Source organism: Prunus dulcis, unplaced genomic scaffold (assembly GCF_902201215.1).
Source record: "Prunus dulcis unplaced genomic scaffold, ALMONDv2, whole genome shotgun sequence".
NCBI classification, from domain to species: domain Eukaryota; kingdom Viridiplantae; phylum Streptophyta; class Magnoliopsida; order Rosales; family Rosaceae; genus Prunus; species Prunus dulcis.
The window spans coordinates 46,567-66,368 of record NW_023010012.1 but is presented as its reverse complement, the minus strand read 5'-3'; the positions used below and the strand labels follow the sequence as shown (position 1 = coordinate 66,368).

The 19,802-nt window shown below is 37.6% G+C and overlaps 5 protein-coding genes across 11 annotated transcripts; all 5 read right to left on the bottom strand.

Annotated features, from left to right (window-relative positions):
* Window positions 1–103: 103 nt before the first annotated feature.
* Window positions 104–8,597, bottom strand: LOC117612473 (OVARIAN TUMOR DOMAIN-containing deubiquitinating enzyme 12). Of its 3 annotated transcripts, none has more exons than XM_034341164.1 (10): window positions 8,543–8,597; window positions 4,819–5,016; window positions 4,313–4,386; window positions 3,563–3,617; window positions 3,399–3,473; window positions 2,803–2,876; window positions 2,606–2,654; window positions 1,453–1,537; window positions 561–617; window positions 104–442 (listed from the first exon to the last, which is right to left on the bottom strand). In XM_034341164.1, exons 2-10 carry the CDS (start codon window positions 4,981–4,983, stop codon window positions 396–398), a joined length of 681 nt encoding a protein of 226 aa, XP_034197055.1. In that variant the 5' UTR covers window positions 4,984–5,016; window positions 8,543–8,597; the 3' UTR covers window positions 104–395. The 3 variants fall into 3 exon arrangements, with proteins under 3 accessions (XP_034197055.1, XP_034197054.1, XP_034197053.1); XM_034341163.1 differs by lacking the exon at window positions 8,543–8,597 and adding an exon at window positions 5,714–6,092; XM_034341162.1 differs by lacking the exon at window positions 8,543–8,597 and adding an exon at window positions 5,566–5,685.
* LOC117612466 (DEAD-box ATP-dependent RNA helicase 41) lies at window positions 6,205–8,638 on the bottom strand. 2 transcript variants are annotated; one of them, XM_034341150.1, is made up of 4 exons: window positions 8,543–8,608; window positions 8,300–8,384; window positions 8,078–8,174; window positions 6,205–7,953 (listed from the first exon to the last, which is right to left on the bottom strand). In XM_034341150.1, exons 3-4 carry the CDS (start codon window positions 8,145–8,147, stop codon window positions 6,404–6,406), a joined length of 1,620 nt encoding a protein of 539 aa, XP_034197041.1. In that variant the 5' UTR covers window positions 8,148–8,174; window positions 8,300–8,384; window positions 8,543–8,608; the 3' UTR covers window positions 6,205–6,403. The 2 variants fall into 2 exon arrangements, with proteins under 2 accessions (XP_034197041.1, XP_034197040.1); XM_034341149.1 differs by lacking the exon at window positions 8,300–8,384 and having other exon boundaries at window positions 8,543–8,638.
* A 181-nt stretch (window positions 8,639–8,819) lies between these two features.
* Window positions 8,820–10,002, bottom strand: LOC117612474. Its single transcript, XM_034341165.1, has one exon. It carries the CDS (start codon window positions 9,667–9,669, stop codon window positions 8,971–8,973), a length of 699 nt encoding a protein of 232 aa, XP_034197056.1. The 5' UTR covers window positions 9,670–10,002; the 3' UTR covers window positions 8,820–8,970.
* Window positions 10,003–11,127: 1,125 nt separating this feature from the next.
* LOC117612471 lies at window positions 11,128–12,997 on the bottom strand. Its single transcript, XM_034341159.1, has 2 exons — window positions 11,944–12,997; window positions 11,128–11,870 (listed from the first exon to the last, which is right to left on the bottom strand). The coding sequence occupies exons 1-2, from the start codon at window positions 12,538–12,540 to the stop codon at window positions 11,331–11,333; spliced, it is 1,137 nt and encodes a 378-aa protein (XP_034197050.1). The 5' UTR covers window positions 12,541–12,997; the 3' UTR covers window positions 11,128–11,330.
* A 94-nt stretch (window positions 12,998–13,091) lies between these two features.
* On the bottom strand, window positions 13,092–17,711 carry LOC117612467 (probable magnesium transporter NIPA8). 4 transcript variants are annotated; one of them, XM_034341152.1, is made up of 15 exons: window positions 17,330–17,644; window positions 16,984–17,128; window positions 16,709–16,874; window positions 16,294–16,381; window positions 16,121–16,182; window positions 15,872–15,957; window positions 15,671–15,744; window positions 15,208–15,310; window positions 14,985–15,113; window positions 14,755–14,890; window positions 14,552–14,671; window positions 14,365–14,455; window positions 14,209–14,278; window positions 13,616–13,712; window positions 13,092–13,527 (listed from the first exon to the last, which is right to left on the bottom strand). In XM_034341152.1, the coding sequence occupies exons 3-15, from the start codon at window positions 16,799–16,801 to the stop codon at window positions 13,306–13,308; spliced, it is 1,371 nt and encodes a 456-aa protein (XP_034197043.1). In that variant the 5' UTR covers window positions 16,802–16,874; window positions 16,984–17,128; window positions 17,330–17,644; the 3' UTR covers window positions 13,092–13,305. The 4 variants fall into 4 exon arrangements, with proteins under 4 accessions (XP_034197043.1, XP_034197044.1, XP_034197045.1 ...); XM_034341153.1 differs by having other exon boundaries at window positions 16,984–17,125; XM_034341154.1 differs by lacking the exon at window positions 16,984–17,128 and having other exon boundaries at window positions 14,791–14,890; window positions 17,330–17,711.
* Window positions 17,712–19,802: the final 2,091 nt, after the last annotated feature.

Below are 19,802 nucleotides of genomic sequence, written 5' to 3'. Positions count from 1 at the left end.
GCCACTAATATAAAATACGAAGGGCTGCCCGAAGAATATACTCTGGAGATTCATTGAACTCAGTGCTTCACAAATCTGGGTGGCGAAAAACAAACATTGAAAATTCATAGTGAATACTGATCATCTAATTTCACATATAAATCCCCTTTGAAAGAATAATACATCGTTGGTCTTACAAAATAATTGAACAAGAATAATACATCTTCAAAACACTACAAACCGTTTACAGCCGTAATGGCCTAAATAATAATACTAGTATGTATATAAAGTTTCTAATTGAATTAAATTTTCAAAACGAATAAATCATGAAAATGCAACATCTTCGGGAACATATGCACAGTGCTAAAATCTTTGAATATCCTGACTGTCATAACTTCAGGAATCACACTAGAAGTCTAGAACAACCAGTGTTTCCTCCTTGGCTTCTGTTGAATTGGAGCATCTGCAAAGACGACACACAACTAAGATTTAATCAAAGCCATAGTCCCGCACTTGACCCCTATAAAATGATATTTTTACTGCAAATTTAAAAGAAAAAAAAATTGAAAATAGAAAAACACCTCGGATTTCATATAGTGAATTGTAATGAACCTCAGACCAAAAACTCAGCCACAGTTCTGCATAATTTTGAAATTGTCAGAATTTGAAATTGAAATAGATGAAAGAAAAATATTGGCAAATGGAAATCCAACAGCCAGTTAAAGAATGTACGCAAAGTTTGTTGATAGAAATGGGAAATGTGATCAAAGGAATTCGAAAATTAAGTCCAATTCCTTGAAGAAAAAAGTTGCCCAACGCCCATAGTTTCATGGCTCTTTCTTCTTATATATGTATTTCCTTTCGTACAAATTAGATTTAAAACATAACTCTTATGCATTAAGTCTTTTCTTGCCATACATTATATTCTCTCTTGCTCGGTCACACCAAGTATCCTAAAGATAGCGGAGATCTTGGTTGATAAAAATTTTAAGCGGGGTATGCATTCTTTTGACACTGATACCATATTTAGGATTACTACTTAGCCTCCCAGAAGACCATAATATGATTCTAAATATTTCCTAATTCCTTCAGTTCATTTTTTTTCAGATAACTTCCTCCCACTATCAGCCTCTCTTCAGTGATAATTTCATTCAATAAGCTAACATCTTTGATCATGAAACTCTCAATCACCACAAGCAGTTTCCAGGGTTTCAGCCTAGAGACACTTTACATATACATGCCAAGTTTCCACAATACCATAAATTAATGCCTGAGCCATCCTTTTTTTATCAAACCAAAGTAGTTCTAAAATATGAGTCAAAGCCCACCTGTCTCCATAATAGGCAGCCCCTAATCTCAGAACTGGACAGTGCCAGGAGACTAGCGAGTCTTTTATTTTTTATTTTTCTTTTCGGTGATGCAATATTAACCTAATACTATGAGCATAAAAGAGAAAAGATACTTCCATCTTACCACGTTTTGGTGGCTGGTACTGAGGCATAATTTCAATAAAGCAAGTATCTCTGAATGATGTCAAAAGGCAAATCTTCGCTTCAAACTGCATTCAAACAAGCAGGATTACAGAACATCATAAACTACAAGAAAAGACATTGAGCAACATGACAACAAGACATTTGAGAAGTTATCTGCACTGATGTATATGTATATCTTCCTAAAATGATATTATCTAATAATATTTGTACTATTGCATCATTTTCCAATGGTCTTTTTTATTTGTGACTAAAGATTCAATATAATCAAGTTCCATCTCACAACGAAATATTTCCTGTTAAATTGCAAAAGTAACTTGATGCCATCATCAATAAATTTTGTTAGAAACCAGACATCATATAATTTGGTAAGATATATGCCAATATTTCCCATTAACCTACAACCAATATCATTAACTAATTAGGTCTTTTTTGAATAACCCAAAATACAATGAACCACAATTAACCACATTCACTCTCTAAGGTAACACAAATGAAAGATTCATTTTTTTTTCCCATCCCTAACAACATTAAGTAACAAAAACCACAGTGACGCTCTAACATTAAGCTTTTGGGATACAATGGCATCAAAGTTTTGGTTCCCAAAAGGTTTGCGTTCAAATCCTTCATTGGCCACAAGTCATTGTAATGCAGAACAGAGCTGCACATGAGGGGGTGCTAGCTTGATATACAAACTGTTCTCCCATAACTCAATCTTTTGGGGTATAAACAACCTACATATTAGAAGACCTCAACATTGAGAATGAAAAGGCAATGAACCCAGTCTATATTCAACTGTATTAAACCACTGATGAGAGCCTGTGATGCAGAGCCAAGTTTAAAGTGAGACCAATAAGCCAATCTGAGTACCAAACACCACATTATTGAGTCATTGTACTCTTCTTTTAATTAATGCTCTTCACACACGTACTATAGGCCTATTATTTTAGAATTTTATATTCTTTTAGACATTATATAATAAGCTTTGTACTCTTGAGGAAAAAAGAATTATGACGGATAAAATTACTCATGTTTGAGTGCAAATCAACCAGAATTGAAAATAGAAAAATATTATAAGAACGATATGCATATCTATCTACAGAAAATAATTTCAACCCATTGGGACATTAACGGACCTTGTCAGCTGCTGCTTGTAAGGTAACATGATCCCCCCATTCACCAGATCTGTATCATATGATAAATTAAAAGTGAATACAAATCTCCTCCGCCAGGAAAAATAGATGAAACTAAACCAGCAATTAAATTCATGCATACTCGCAGAAGCTTATTTTATCAAATAACAGAACTACTGACCCTAAACAATTTAACATACTTTGCCATTTTCTTGTAATAGCGTTTGTACTTCATAGGGACATAGCCTTCATACAAAGAACGATAGTCTTTGAGCTGAAAACAGGAAAAGTAGTGCAAGATAAGCAAACTCAAATTAGCCATTCACTTTTTTTCACCTTATAAACTAATGAAAAAGTTGGTGACAAAATGTTGCACTGAAAGGTCATTATAGAATATAGATTCATCATGATAATTATGTTTGTAGAGAGAAGGAACATGGGAAGCAGTGGTTGTCAGCAAAAAACAGTAGCTTTGGCATCCAGGGATTACAGCAATGGTAAAGGTTGTGATGCAAAGGTAGCAGCACTGGTGGATGAAGTTTTAATTTAATCAAATATGAACAGCCACAAATAGCAGTGATAATTTTTTTAGTAATCTCTGATTTTTTTTTTTTCGTTCAATTTCTCGTAATTAGTAATCTCTGATTTTCTCCTCAGTTTCAGTAATCTCTGGTTCTCTCATTAATTGATCTTTCATCTAATATCAATGGATCTCCAGCCCAATTTTCTAAATCCAAATTCACCTTTTAAATTTTGTCCCTCTACAGCAATTGGGTACTTCATAATTACACTCTACCTGTTTCACAATCTCTTTCCGGACATGCTTGTGATACTCCGGAGACTTGTACATTTGATCTGAAAGTGCACGAAACTGCACCCAAAAAAAAAAAAACAAAGAGAGAGAATAAATCAATATAAAACAAAGGATAATATTACCTATTACTTCAGAAATGCAGATACCTGACAGTTTCCATCACCAGAAACCTTTACTTCGTATAAACCATAGACATGTAACCTGTGAGGAAGTAATAAGAGATTCACTAAACTATCACCCAAGAAGAAGTTAAACAGACGTATATAGAGTGTAAAACAGATATTCTAGTCCACTAAGATGCTGGACTGAGAGTTGTATATCACACTCAATGCCTAAGCCCACAAGGTACATGTGTTTTTCATGTGGGGTAACAAGTCTGGGCTGAAGTTCACTCCAAATGTGGTTCATATCAGAATATCATAATTGCATAAATGAGACATTCAAACACCTGTTAACAAAAAACAAAAAAAAGTAAAAAGAAAAGCAAAAATAAATTCATCTCAGAACTTCCATGTTGAGAATAGTTCTAACTATTTTAATACAAGTTTGATTTTTGTACGACCATCAACCCACGGGTAAACTACCCCCTACATTAGCAACAAACAGGTTAAGTTTTAGCCTCAATACATAATATTTACGACTATCATTTGCAGTACTCATGTGGTTTTCCATGAGTTACAAATATGCTTATTTACAGTGTGGTTTTCCAATACCTCCGGCCATTTCCAAGTGTGTGCTTTTACGTTGTTACCTTTGAAATTTGACTTCTTTTACTTAAATTATTTCTCACCATCAACCAAAACGGAAATGATAAAGAAGCTATTTCAATACCTTTAGGAAAGTTCTCAACCACGAAATAACCAGTACATAATTTTTTTCGGAATCATAAAACATACCTCTGGAGAAGCCGTTGATGGTCCAAACTAGCATCACTAATGTTGGGGATGTAGGAATTTATCCGAGGAATGTGCTGTAATTTTAAAAACATAATAATACCATCACATATTAAGACGAGCACCTTTTCCTTATTAAATGGAAAAATTCAAAAGAAAAAGAAAAAGTTATTTCAGCTTAATGAAGTTCTTAAAGACAACAATCAAAGGATGTAGCATGCAATTCTAATTTCTAAAGAAGAATGATTCTATACCGTGAAAACTTTGCTAGCAATAACTTCATAAAGGTGTATTACACTCCATACGTCAATATGCTAGATGCATTAGAGAAATAATATTTTTGGACTCACTAATTGAGATTAAGTTCTAGTTGCGTACCATTGGAGACATTTTAGTAATATTAAATTAACCTATGAATGAAAATAGTGATTTTGGGGGGGGGGGGGGGGGGGGGGTTGTGAAGGGAGAGAGAAGGGAGAGAGAAAGGGAGAAAAGGAGATTTTCATTACAGGAACAGGTGCCAGGTTGGAAAGGCGTCTAGCAACTGCACCATCTAACTTAGCATACTCTTCTGATAGTACAACAGCAATCATGCAGTCATCCTCAACATCCTGTTGGCTGCTCAGGGAAGTTGAGCTAGAACATTCCCCCACACTGTGAGTCCCGTTCATCATAATGTCGTCGTCTGTTTTCAAATTCTTCTCACACTGAAAACAAATACTAGAATGAGCTTATATGCTGAGTGTGAGTAGCCAAAGTTGAAAAGCTGAAAAGAGTCTACAATCATTCAACAAATTTGAATGCTAGGGTTGTGCGTAAGATTGTTGTTAAATAATTGCTATTTATAATAATCGATTGGGCACAGTGTACTGTCAAGTAGGATGGGCATATAATATAGGAGCAAAGATGCAAAGAAATCTTTTTTCTTTCATTTTCTTTTTTCCAAGGTAGGACAAATACACGATAATATGCCTGGGTATAATCGTGCAACCACAAAGCAGAGGAGAATGAAGTAAAAGAAATGGCTGAATGTGGCTTCTAGGATTAATCCTCAGAATGTCTCACCTCCTCCCGCAATAAAAGAAAAGAAAAGAAAAAAGAAGCTGAAACATACAACCATGGCAGCCACCACGCGCAGATTTTATCAAAATCAATCAACCAAACAAAAAGACTTCAGTATAATTACGCAGAAGCATAAATTGAAACTAAATACGAACATGGAAGGCGAAGAAACAAGAAAAATAAGTTTGATATACCAAATCCATTAAATTAATAATTGCAATCAGAAAGTCAAACAAGTTGGAAACTTTGATCGTCAATCTTGAAATTCTGAGACCAACTGCAGTTCCGATTTTGTTTGGCGTAAAGGAGGATTTGAAACACAATAACCATCAAAATAATTACCTGATGTTGTTCGATAACAAAGAGGGCCCTATCCAACTTCGCTCTTTCTCTCTCGTGAGGGTTGTTGGTTGGTCGATTAATGTACCTTCTTTTTATTATGGCCAAGGCAACTTTCAGAAAGAAAAGGAAAAATTATGGCAAAGGCTTTAAGGCAGAGGCAGAAGAAGAGGATAATACAATATATCTATTCGACTCGTATGCGACCATTTGACAATATAAATTATAATATGCGTATCGATACGAGGCGAGGGTGGGCGCGAAATCTAACCAACCCCCACTGGAACTGATCACAGGCGAGGCGAGGTCCGATCACTACGCGTCTTCTGTACACTCGGACTCCTACCCCCCACCCACACCCACCAAAAACACTTACTCGCGATAAAGGGCATACTTCTTTTAGTTAATTTCGATGTTATCCTCCGAATTCTGACTTATCTCACTTTGGTCCCTTTTAATTCCATTTTAATCTCATGAACAGTAAACAATAGTTGTTGAATTGAATACAAGAATTTTTTATTTTCAGTTTGAATTAGCATGAATGACAGAGTCATTCATTCCCATTTCTCTTTCTTTTGTATGTACATAACCGCCAGGACTATACTAACTTAATCATGCCCTGAATTCAGGGAAAACTATTCTTTGCCTTTAGTACACTTATCCAGATACGGACTAGAAGAACATTAGGAAATTTCATTCATGCTTGTGCTTCCTCTTTTTCTGGCCTCCGCCATTGGAGAATGGGCGTGTCACTGTCATATACCGTGAATTAACAAGCTCCCGAGGTATAGCTGCACCAGAAGATCTTAGAATCTCAACCAAATCTGGAAACAAGTTCTTATTCTCCTCACTTACAAACACAATTGCTGTACCCTCTTCTCCCAGTCTAGATGCCCTACCAATCTGATGGACATACTCCTTCATGGAATTGGGCATGTCAAACAGAATTACCTGTCTTACACCCACAAGATCAACTCCACGGCCTAAAATCCCAGTGGCTACAATAACAGGAACCTCACCCATTAAAAATGACCTCATTATATCTCTCCTCTCATTCATGGATTTCTCCCCATGGATTGATAAAGCTTTCACTCCAATGGTGACTGTAATTGCATTAGATAAGAGATCGGCCCCCAATCTTGATCCCACATAAACCACCACAGGTGGCATAAAATGCTGTTTGCTCATCAATATGTCAAACAGCTTTTGCTTCTTTTGCTTCGACTCGACCCAGATAGGTAGTTGCTTCACAACCTTATTTGGCCTGTTGGGCTTGCCAACGGAGACTACAGCAACATCTTTTGCCATAGAGCTTACCATATTCTCTATATCTTGGGAGACCGTTGCAGAATACAGTAAAACCTGGGGTTGTGATAGAGCCCTAAATATCTGCATTACCTGATCTCGGAATCCCCTTTGAAACATGCAGTCCACCTCATCAAGAGCAAAAATCTTTACATCATCCAGTTGTATATCATTCTTTGTTAAAAGATCAATTAACCTGCCTGGAGTTCCCACGATGAGCTCCACTCCTTGCTGAATGCGGTGAAGTTGTCTGGCCATCGCATCACCACCAACCACAAGTGCTGTTTTAAAAGGCAAACCCTTTCCGAGCAACTTAGCTTGCTCCTCAACTTGTATACAGAGCTCTCTGGTTGGTGTTAGAACCATTGCTAACGGCTTTTTCCGGTCTCTAAACTGCTCAAAGCGAAAATTTGCACAAAGATAAACAATTGGAACCAGAAAGGAAGCCGTTTTCCCAGACCCTGTTTCAGCAGACACAAGCAAACTTTTTCCACTCAAAGCAGCTGGGATTGCTTGCATTTGGACAGGTGTTGGCATTTCAAAACCTGCAGCCTCTATATTTTGGAGGAGCTTTTGAGGAAAATTACATGAAGAGAAGGACAAGATAGGTGGCGGAACTAAGTCTCCCTTCACATGAATTTCAAGTCTGCTTCTAAGCAATTCAGTCTGGTCACTAGAGAAGAATACAGATCCTGATTTACTACCAGAATCTCGAACATAAAAGCACTCATCAGTAGCAGTTAATCTTTTGGGAGGTGGTAGGTTGACTGGCAATTGGGTGTTGGCAACCCTGCAGAGGACAGTCTGTTTACATTCCAAACTGCAAATGTCATCATCTGTCTGATCGCATATATACTCGCCATAACGGTTACATATAACACATTTAGGCTCCCCTGGAAGAGGTTCTCTTTGGTCTCTTGACCTTTCTTTCACTTTGTCTGCAGCATCAGAGAATTGTAAGCAAAAAATGGGGCTTAAATAAGAAAAGAAAGGGGTTGTGCAAGTATTCATGATTTTATTGCAACAATGAATCATGACTACTATAAAGCTCAAATTCAATACCAGTAACTTGATTCCCATATGTTACTACCACTGAACTCTTGCATTGGTCATCATTGCTTGGGTGTTCCATTGTATAAGCTTGATAATCACATGGATGCTGCAATGCAAACCCCAAAATATTACGATTGCAAAAGGATTATTTAGGATATCAGAATAAAACCAACAAGCCATACAAATGTTATAGATTGAAAAATCACAAAACCATGGGATAGGGTTTAGAACCTTAATTTGGGTAACCACAAACTAGGACTTTGTCTTTGTGAGTATTAGCCAGGCAGTACTAGTAGACTAGTTAGCCCTAAAGCCTCTAAAATCACAATCCAACATAAGAACTAACTCAACCACAATTAAGAATAGAAACCCTAAATCTAAAATAAAGTAAATAAACCAGTATTAAATCAATACAACTCTTTATCAAGTAAAAATATGTAAAGGGAAGAAGAGAAGAGCAATCAACAGGCATACCTTCGCTTTGGCCTTTGGTGGAAATGGAAAACACCAAAGGTTGCTTCATTCATCCACTATGGCCGGATTCACGGTGTTGATTGAGCTGGTTTGTTTGTTTTTAAGAAAGGTTGCTTCCCCATCTTAGTTGGGCCGGCTTCTAGGTAGGGCCTCCAGGCCCAACCTTGTTTCTCTCTGTTTCTATTGGACTCAGGCCCTCCTTAATAATTTTAAAAATAATATTAAAGAATATTAAAAAGTTTAAGTAAAAAACAAACAAACACACACACACGCTCCAAGAGGAAATTGCCACTAGGCCCAGTTCATACGATTATATCACATCGTATGAGATATGACGAAGATACACGAGAAAATTACTTTCAACCGTTAAAAAAAAAATTAATAATCATGAAAAAAATAGGTGGGTGGTGGCGGCCATGTCACCCCCGTCACTGGTGCCTCTTGCTCTTGAAGGAGTGCTGCTTCTGAATTGTGATTTGGCGGTGGAACCTCCTTATGAACAAGTCTGCCACGTGGTCTATGTCGTCCTCCAGACTGAATTCCTGCCCAGCCCGTTGCTTTGAGTTCTTCACAATATCTATCACAGATTCGAATTGATCCTCCTCTTCACAATATCTATCCACGTCAAGGTGATGATCCCCAGCTTGAGCTTGAGCTTCTACCAAGTGGTGCAAGTACCCATGATTAATATCATCATCAATATCAATATTATCCTCCGAATCCGCCGTCATGTGAATGTGATCATCATCAGTTGGATTAATAATAAGATCAACTGGCTGGTGCTGGTGGGATCTGTGGGACACGACAACATTAATAATATCGTTGTTGCTGCTGCTTGGGTTGACTACAAGTGCGCCGGCTTTGCCCTTGCTTTGGTCTTGATCTTCCTGATGATCATCATCATCAGATTCAGGGTAATGGTGTTGCTGCTGCTGCTGCTGCCCTAGCAAAGCCTGGAGCTTGTGAGAGATGCAGCTCATCACAAACCTCCTGTTCAGCAACGAGAATATAATGATTCGAGTCTTTATGGCTCTGGTTTTGCTCCTAAGGGCCAGAGTTTTATTCTTCGCAATTGAGCTCACTGCAGCTATTATCTGCTTCACTAGGGCAGATACTTTCTTCTTCATCTTTCAATATTAATTTGGTCTTGCGATACTAGCTAGCATTAATCCTTGATATTTCTCAAATCACAACCCACAACCCAATTGAGACGAAAAGAAACTTCCGATGGGATTCGGATGGAGAGATACAATTGCATACGTCTGGTTTAAAATTTCGTACTTTAAATGCAAACCAAGGTCTACGTGCGTACAAAAGAAAATCTCAAATATTAATTAAGATTAATACACAGAGAGAGAGAGAGAGAGAGAGAGAGAGAGAGAGAGAGAGAGAGATGGGAAGTGGAAATTTATCTATTGATGCACTTGATTTGTAGGTAAGTAGTAAACAATGAAATACATATATAATAATAATAAAAAGTAGGTAGTTTGGACGAACGAGTAGATGCAGTACGCGCAAGGGTTTATATAGCAATGGTACGAGTTGCCTGTCCTATCTCTAACGTCCATTAGGGCTAGGCAGAAAGCATCTCTTTTTCTTTTTCCTTTTGGGTCTGGAGTCTGGACTCTCTCATTTTCTGGAACAGAGAGAGAGTGGGAGGAGTTGAGAAACAAAAGCAACGAAAAGAGAGAAATTAAAGATAAAGAATATTATAACGAAAGTGAAAGTGAAAGTGAAAGTGGAAGCGAAAGCGGTTAAAGTTATATATAGACAAGACAAGTGGCTCCATTTCATGAGTGAGTAAAAAAAAGCTGCAAAATCCCAATGTACGTTTGTATCTTAATTTCTAAGGAAATGGAAATCTTGATAAATAAGATTAAAAAGGGGAGCCGATCGAGAGTCGTAATCATACAGGACCATCTAGATTAATAATATCGCAACTTTAGCTCTATTAGTGTAATGACAAAAATATATGCATCCAAATTATTATTTGGCTTTTGCATTTGTAGGTGGGGTGGGAGTATTTTCGGCTAATAACACAATTATATTATGTTATTTAATAGGATAACAAAATAATGATATTTCCATCTTACATAAGTTGGTATGGTGTGGGCCAGTGGTGTTGACCAAGGTTAGGTTTATAAGTTGGTGGTCCGCCCGTCGTGGGCACTCAAATTTTGTCACACTCCAGTTGCTTAGTCTGGCTGTGTTCAAAATTTCAATGTTCTTTGTACTTTTCCGAAACAACGCGTTTTTTACTTTTGGCTTGTGCGAAACTGAAAATGAGATAAATAGATAAAATGACAAATAAAAGACGGAAGAGAGAGAGAGAGAGAGAATGAGATATATAGGAGGAAGGCACGCGCATGCACAAGCACAACAGCATTTCAAAGGTAAAGAGGAGAAGAGAGGATGAGAATTGAGGACCATTAGTTAGAGAGATACATTATTTAAAGGTAAGATCTATCGAGTAGGGTAGGAGGACCATTAGCTGGGTAGTGCAAGCATGGTTGATACAAAAGAAAAGGACGGCCATCGGATGGATGGAATTAAACGTTGCCTGCCGTTCCCATCTCAGAAAGATATTGAGATAATATATTTTATAATTTTATAATTAATATGCACTGATGATGCATGGACGTGAGTGAATTCGGGGGGCCTTTGGGAACATTGTTAATATTATTACATACCATACCACTCTCTCCGGCAGCCAGTCCCGGCCTGCCAGGATTTCAAGTCGATCTATTCTCCGGTATTAATATATACATATATATCATCAAACTAATAATTAAAAAAACCCATGTTCATGTCCATCTCCATCTCCATCTCCATGTGGGCGTCGTCGAATCCCAGCTGGCGGGCTCCAAGGACCGTAATCATGGTAAGGATGGGGTGGCCATGGAGGATGGACCATCCCATGGCCGGGTGGAGGAGGGTGGTAAGGGTAAGATGCCATATGATCCGCCATGGGCGGGGGAGGTGGCGGTGGTGGTGGCGGTGGATAATAGGTGCGATGACCTGCTACTGCTACTGCTACTGGTGGATCATAAGGATGATGATATTGTGGTAGGCAGCTGCTGCATATTTGTTGATGATCAGCTTGTAACTGTGATTGTGATTGCAAATAATTATTATTATGCGCGGGCGCGGGCGCAGCTGATGATATGTTTGATGTGTAATAATATTCCTGCTGCTGCTGCTGCTGCTGCTGCTGGGATCCGGAACTCGTAATATCAGAATTAGTGTTGTTGAACTTGTGTATAATATCATCTTCTTCCAAAGTAATTGTGGGGTATTGAATACGCGGCTGATCATCAGTACCTGCACCCTGTCCAAACCAAATTATTTATTAATATATAACCAAATTATTTATTAATATATGATCACTAAAGTATAAGTACCTTAATGAGTAGCTTCAGCTTATAGGAGAAGGTCAATATCCCATTGGGTTTTTCATCGCTAGTCCGGACCTGATAATTCACATACCTTGCCTGCTGCTGCTGCTGCTGCACTCCTCCAAGTCCAAGTCCAAGTCCAAGTCCAGAATTATTCGCCGGCGACGGTGGGATATATGGGATCATCAGATCATTCAAGGGAACACGAACCTCTCCTATACTTCTGTCTCCGATTCCCAATATTCCCAGACCCTGATGCCGCAGATCAAAGTGAATCAAGAGCCGTCCATCCTTCAACTGACGATGATCATCATTATGATCAAACTCAAACCGCATCTCGTGATTCCATTCAGGATTTCCATCTCCTTCCCCATCAGTTGGTGTTTTTTTTATTTGTTGCTCCACTACCTCTTCATTCATCTGCTCTTCTGCTTCTTTTACTTTCTTCTCCGCATCATCGCTAATTACCTTCAGCGACACAATCGCATAAACTGAGAGTTTCTGAAAGAAGTTGAAGGCTTTCAGATCTTTGCACGACATGAGTTTGATTTCTAACACCCAATAACGTTGTCTGCTGGAATACTCCATTGATCTATGCTCCATGAATACCTAGCTCAGAGTCAGACCAACCAAATCCTTTCTTCCTTCCTAAGAACTGTGGACTAGTGGATCGACCGATCTCAATCAAAATTATTGTGATATGAATTCATTATATGTAATACTGGTTAACAGTTGGACAATTCTGAATTGACAACATTTACTGCTCACCACCCCTCTAAGGCAGGGTATTAGATGCCATCCAAATACACTGGTGGGATCACCTCTCTCAATAAATGTGGTACAAATAGCATTATTGATAATGTTAATATATTATATTGGTTAACTGAACTGAATTAGTACTATATTGGTTAGCAGCTCAGCTCTTTATTTTCTCATCTTCTCACCTCAGCTATATGAAGAGTATAGGCATAGATTGCAGAAAAAAGCTCATAATTATCTCGTAATTTTAAGCTTGTAGCCCTCCCAAACATCACGCTCTACCTCCAAAACTGCCAGCGTCTTTAGGTAAAACGTTGTTCCCGCGTCTTTACTACCACAAAACGTTGTCTGTTTGCTAGACTCCTAGACCTCGACCATTTGGAAAGCTAGCGCAATTAAGCATCCGTAAAGGAAGATACTCTCATTTCTTTCAAATATACGAGTAAGAATATACAATAGCGTGACGAATTACACCTCATTGAGAAAACAGCAATGCCTGAATAAGCGGAAAAATAATGAATCCTAAACATTTGTATTTCTACAAAAGACAATAAAATGGATATAATTCCCTCCTAATAATAACCAATTGAATGCATTTTACTACTCCTATCAAGGGCTCTCAGGAAGCACAGGGCTTGTCTCTAGCATCTTTGTAGCATCTTCATCCATAGAGATCTTAGTCCAACCAGAATTTTTCATGGAGAAAATCTTCGTCCGGTCAAACCCGTTTCCTCTAAAGCCCGTTATCTTTGATGACACCATGGGCATCACAAGGACCGCAGATGCATTAATTGAATCCTCTCCAAATCCAAGTGACAACGCACAAGCAGTCTGCAAAAGGATGCAAACTCATGTCATTAATAGTCAGTCATACCATAAATCTATATATAAGCAAGTTCAACAAGCCAGTTTAGAGCACCTTTGCCTTCACTATTGTATCTGAAATCTTCACCAGGATTCCTTGCACAAATGATCTTGTGTCTCTAATTTGTATATCTTCAGATGGAACAGCTAGCCTGTAACGTAGACGCCAGTATCAAACAGTGGTGAAAATCACAAACAAACAGAATATTCATCCGGCTCAGATTCCAATGAATATGCTACAACAGTGAAATCATATAACGAAAACTGTTCAACAAATAAGGAACGCTGATATATGTGTCATACAAAAACCTCCCCATCATATTTTGTTGTTCATTCTATTATATTAATATCAAGACAGTGTAGAAATGATGAATGAAAGGACAGCCTAATGCAAGGAGATTCCTGCCAAAGCAGGATCTGGGTAGGCCAAGACACAGGCAGCCATACCCCTTTTTTGAAATTGCTAACGGCAAGCCATACCACTGCACCAAGGCATACTCACTATAATCTATATATTATAAACCTTGAGTATTGAATCATCATTCAAAAGTTTCCTAGGTGCTTTATAAGAACATAAAAAGAACATAGATAGTTTGAAAATTCAAATTCCATTATTTTTTAAACTGCATAAAAGAGTGTATTGTGTACCTGCCCGCGTCTTTTGGAATGGTTGAAGACATCACAGAAACTAAAGATGAATTATCTTTGACTTCAGCACCTGAAAATTTAGAGTAAGTTCCTGTCTTGATATTCTGCATATTTAAAAGTCTTTAAAAATAATAATAAAAAGCCCATCAAAAATACCTTTTGAATCATCAGGTGCCAGCAAAGAAATGCCTACGAACACAGACATCATGCCCAGTATGAACATTGTTGTCCTTAGTGCATTTAATACCTGTTTTAACAACAACGAATAAGATTTCCACGTGAACTTAAACATATTCCAAAGGCAAAGGATAAAAATGTCGGTGAGAGAGAGAGAGAGAGAGACCTGGTATTCTTGAAAATATACAAATCCTGTACAAATGGAAAAGAATGTCCAAGCAATCTGAAACATAGGAACAATAAGGATTGCATCGAATAATGACAATCCTTCATTCAACCGAGCCATCTGCAGAAGTAGAAGTAAAAAGTATGAATATATAAAAGCTAAATAAAGCACCATCTCCCATGCGATTGCAGCAATTTGCAAACCATGAAATTGAAAGTTGGCTCTGCAATAACTGATACCCAAAATCCAGCTGTACTTAGAAATAAAAGGAGCATGGAGTATGTGAACCAGCTATGTAACTGATAACTGCTAGACATGGCCAAACGTAGCAGGTTAGAGCTGCCAAAAAAAAGAGGAATTAGAAACAGAAGGCTTGGATGATTTCACCACTTGAGTCACACAAGGAAGACAATATCTTGGCAAGCTAACTTACAGAGATTTTGCAAACAACACTGAGAATGACCCAACAGCACCTGAAACTATAGCATAGGAAAAAGGAAGTAGCATATGCCAATAGGGTCTTAGATCCTGTCCAGAAACAGCATGCAGAAGTTCTCCTCTCCTGTATATCCAGAAATTGGATGAAACAAAAAAAAAAGTGTTGGAGGCTTACTAATAAGAATGAAGCAGTCAGCACTTAGTTCTCAGAATCTCACCTGTAAATGGAGTGCTGTAAGGCAACAACTAAAACCAAAATTAGGCAGTAAAGAAGGAATGCAATGTTGCTGTATTTCTCGGCCAGCTGTTCTGGTGTGTATACTGTAATAAAACAAATCGAACATACATGAGTCCATTACTTGTGGATATAATATATTTCATGGTCCATGCTCATCTTCTTTCTATATATTTTGTGTTTGTGGAGAAAGTTTATTGTGCAGCCTTTATATACTACAGCCCTCTCCCAAACATGTGAGGGGTTGGATGCGAGACAGCTGTTGTATACAACATTTGCAGGGAAGATTGTTCTACTTGTGTGGGTGTGTGTGAGTTTGGGATGGTTGCTTCTTGCCACAGGTAGGACCAAAATACAGAACAATTGATCAGATATTCAGGGATTTGGCACAACGCAATACACTAATGAAACTGTAAGCAATTGTGAATTGAAAATGAATCATGTACCAGGTGATTGGTGGTTGCCAAAAGCAACAAGAAAAATGTTCCCAAGAACGATAAAGGCTGTGGCAACCATTACCCTGCAAAGAAAGCTGTCTTAATACACGGATGTATTTAGAAATAGTAAGGTGATAAAGATGTGCAAAATGGATGTATAAATGGTGTTACAGTTATGAAAATCTATTCTCACTTCATATTTTAACGTACTTAACAGTCACCATTTTGTTTAACACAAAGTAAGCAAATGCAATGTTGGATATAAACTGAATAGAACCCAGTGCCGCAAGAAGTGACTGCACAGAAGAATACAAGAAATAATTAGAAAGAACAGAAACAATAAACTTATTCAGATAAGTGTCCAAGCTTGTAGCAGATGTTTTCATCTGAGTACTTATCAGTACTAATCTTACTTTCCAGTTTCAGATAACAAGGCTACAAAATTTAGTTTGTACTGACCTGAGCAGCATATCCGAAGGATATGAAATTTAGGCAATTACCAAGAACGAAAAATAAAAAGCCTGCATGTGAAGAATTATATAATATTTAAGTCCGATGTCCATAATCCACTGTGTGAAATAGAATATGAAAAACCTTTGGAACAAATGAAGCACTGCGAGACAAGACTGTACCAACTCTCCATGTCTGAAAGTGTATAATAGGCTTCAAAGGAAGCTTTCCACTTGCTCCTTCACTTTCTAGTATTGAATGTCTCTCTCTCTGCCAAAACAGAAAATAAAAAATCCGAAGCTTGCATCATGGTATGAATATGGGGATAAATGCTGTCACAACAGAGTATTCATTCTCTCAATGATTCATTCTCTCAATGATTTGTGTCAGAGTAGAAACATTCATCAGTACTAAATTGCTGCAGATGAACACAGGTTGCTAAAATTTGCATTTTCAGACTAGGTACAATAACATTGAGGAAGGAAGGTTATAAATTTGTTTAGTGATAGTTATGCAAATCACAATTTCACAATGGTTCCACAAGAAGAAACACACACACAAAGGAATAGAGAATAGAGTATAGAGTATAGAGTATACCTCATTATGCCCCAATTTCAGAAGGTTAGTTCCAAAGTTGATGGCAATGCTGCCGAAAAGGTTGATGAAAGCTCCAACGACCCACTCCCCCATGGATTAGAGAGAGATGTGAAGCCGTGGCTGCATGCAGTTGAAACCGGAAGTTGACACTCAATCGTTATAAAATCTGGCACAAGAAGAAACGTATAGCGATTGATTAGCAAGAGTAATGCTTGAGGAATTCCCATGTATCGGTCAGTGTTTGAATACAATCATCAATCGCATTGCTTACTTACTATAAAATTTAGAAATGGCTCTGGCATGGATGGAGCTATTGAAATGGAGGAACCTTCATTAAAAGGTAAAGATAGAGAGGAATTGGAATTGCAGAGGCATAATTGAGAAACACCCAAAGGTCTCAAAGTAAGCAAATTAAATCTGCTGGTGTAAAAGATGGCAGATCAATGATCAATCCCGGCGTCGGTGTCGGATGAAATGATTAATATAATTGGCATTTAGCATCAATCCGATAGATCGGGAATCATTATGCGAAATCATGCAATTATTTATTTAAAGAAGAAGAAAACAAAAACAAGAGAAAATAAAAGGTGAAAAAACAAAGTTTGGAGCTCGGGAGCTTACTTGACCTTTCTCGGACAAGTTGAAATTTCGATCGAGGCTAATATTCACAGCGGATCCAAATTCTGAGGCTTGTTTTCTTGTTTGCGTGTTGCTTTCCTCCTTGGGTTGGGCTGGGCGGATGGGGCGTTTGAAATTGATTCCGAAGATAATCAGACAGATGTGAGATTGGGAGATTTGAGGTTCAGGGATTCCAAGAAAGAAAGAAGAGATCAGAAAGGGCAAATAGGCAATGAAAGAAAGAAAGAAGGAAGGAAGGAATTATCTTATTTTCATTTCCTATGGATGGAAGAAGAAGAAATGAAAAGACAGAAAGAAAGAGTTGTCCGGTCAATAGCCAAGGCGTGATACTTCAGCGCACGCTATTACGACCGTACTCTTCAACTGTCGGCTAAGGAATCAGCTACGCTGAGGCATACAATATAACTGCTGTCATCTGACCGTTGATCATTTTTAAACTTTTGTTTGAGGGGTGGGCTCCACTAACTGTCATATATGATTTCGTTTTGGTTCGAGTTTAAGTTGAACTAGGTACCTATTAATTCCATTAAAACCACCAAATTAATTCAACGAAAATGAAATTCTCCCCCCTCACAGTTTTTATAATTGGAACATCATCATGTAGGTCCTATAAAGGAAAGACATCAGACTTCCTTTTTCTTTATATTATTAATAATAATAATAATTCATTGCATAGGATGATGTGAAGCATCAAATAAGAGTGACAAGTTATTTTTAAATCATGCACTATTGACGTGAACACATAAGCGCACTCTTAATATGAAAAGGTACACCACCTTATTACAATTAATCATTAGGGAAACACTATAAAATTACTCAACGAATATAAACTTTGCTCAGAAACAACTTGAATCCAAAACAGAAAAATAACAAAAGTAAAACAAATTAAGGAAGATAAACAAGGAAAAACCACTCCCTACACTGAAGTAAGATTGTGGAACGGTTGATGAAGTCAGTAACTCGAATGTATCTGTTGAATTTTTATTTATTTTTTTAAAAACAACTAAACTGTCAATAACTACATTATCTCAACCTTGGGCAACAGAAACAGGGAGGATCAGAAAATGAGAAGCCTACAGACCTGTCTGCTGGAAAAGAAATATAAACTGTCAATAACTAGTTGTTGTTTGTTGCAAATTTAAGAAGAACAAAAAAAACGTCGACAATATAAATGTGAAGAAGTGTGAAAGACAATACCCAAACCCAGACAGAAGTACTAATTTACTATGAAGCAGCACAAGGAGATGGTATTAACGCGTGTATAATATCAGCATATAATAAAATGCTCTCTCATACGTTCTATTCTAGTTGACAACAGTAGATGTAAGAATTAACTCTAAAAAAAATAAAAATAAGAATGTCAGCTGCGATGAGGAACGTCAGAATATGATGGGATAACGCGTGTATATATATATATATATATATATATATATATATATATATATGTGTGTGTGTGCTCTAATGTCAATGTGTAATAAACTAAACTAAATTTGTAACTTGTTGGTCTGATCTGATCTGGTGTCGCATATTTTGTATGTAAGATGAAAAAAACAATGATGGGCTTTGCTGAAGCCTGCAAATGGTAATGCTTTCATGACTGGGTCAGCGGCGCTAGGTAGCTTCGCTTGCAGTCTGCTAAAAGCTGGAAGAATAGATATGCTGCATGTACATATATAGGTACCCCAAAATAAATAAAAAACAATTAAAAAAGAATGTATATAATAATAGCTAGTACTAGTGAGAGCATTTGTGTTGTGAACTTGTGAGTGTGCACAGTGCATGCATGATCAAGTTTAGATGAGTGGCGTCTCAGTCTGCTGACTGCATGATTACTTACTTGGCTTAGCAAATCAAAGATGCTATTTACTATCAATATTAATACCCTCATGCCCTCATGCCATGCTAATCCAGTCCTCATTTTTCCTCCATTTTCGTCGTCGTCGTCGTCATGGCTCATGCCTCATGCCTCATGCCTCATGCCTCATGGGAATTAATGAAATGAATGGTGTCTGTCTCTTCTTTTGGTCAATCGTGGACCTCACCTTACTGGTGGTGGTCAATTTTGATACAATGGTTGGTTGGTATTGGTAAACCCTTATAAATTCCGTGCTCAATTCAATTCAATTCTCAACAAACGAGGAAAATTCTTTCTAATACCACCACCACCTGGGACTGGATTGGAGTATTGTCTTGTCTTGTATACCACTGGACTGGTTTGGAGTATAAATTCCATGTAACACCATATATATACTAACGATATAATGTAGTACTAGTCAGTCTGTAAGGCAACCAAAAATTTCAGAAATAAATAAATGGAAAAAGAATTGTTTGGTATCGGGTATTCATCTATAACATACCCGCTGGATTGTCAATATATAATATATATATTAGGTACCGTACTTGTACCAAATACCAGCCAGTTATACTTCCCTGCCCGTTAAAACGTAATGAGTAT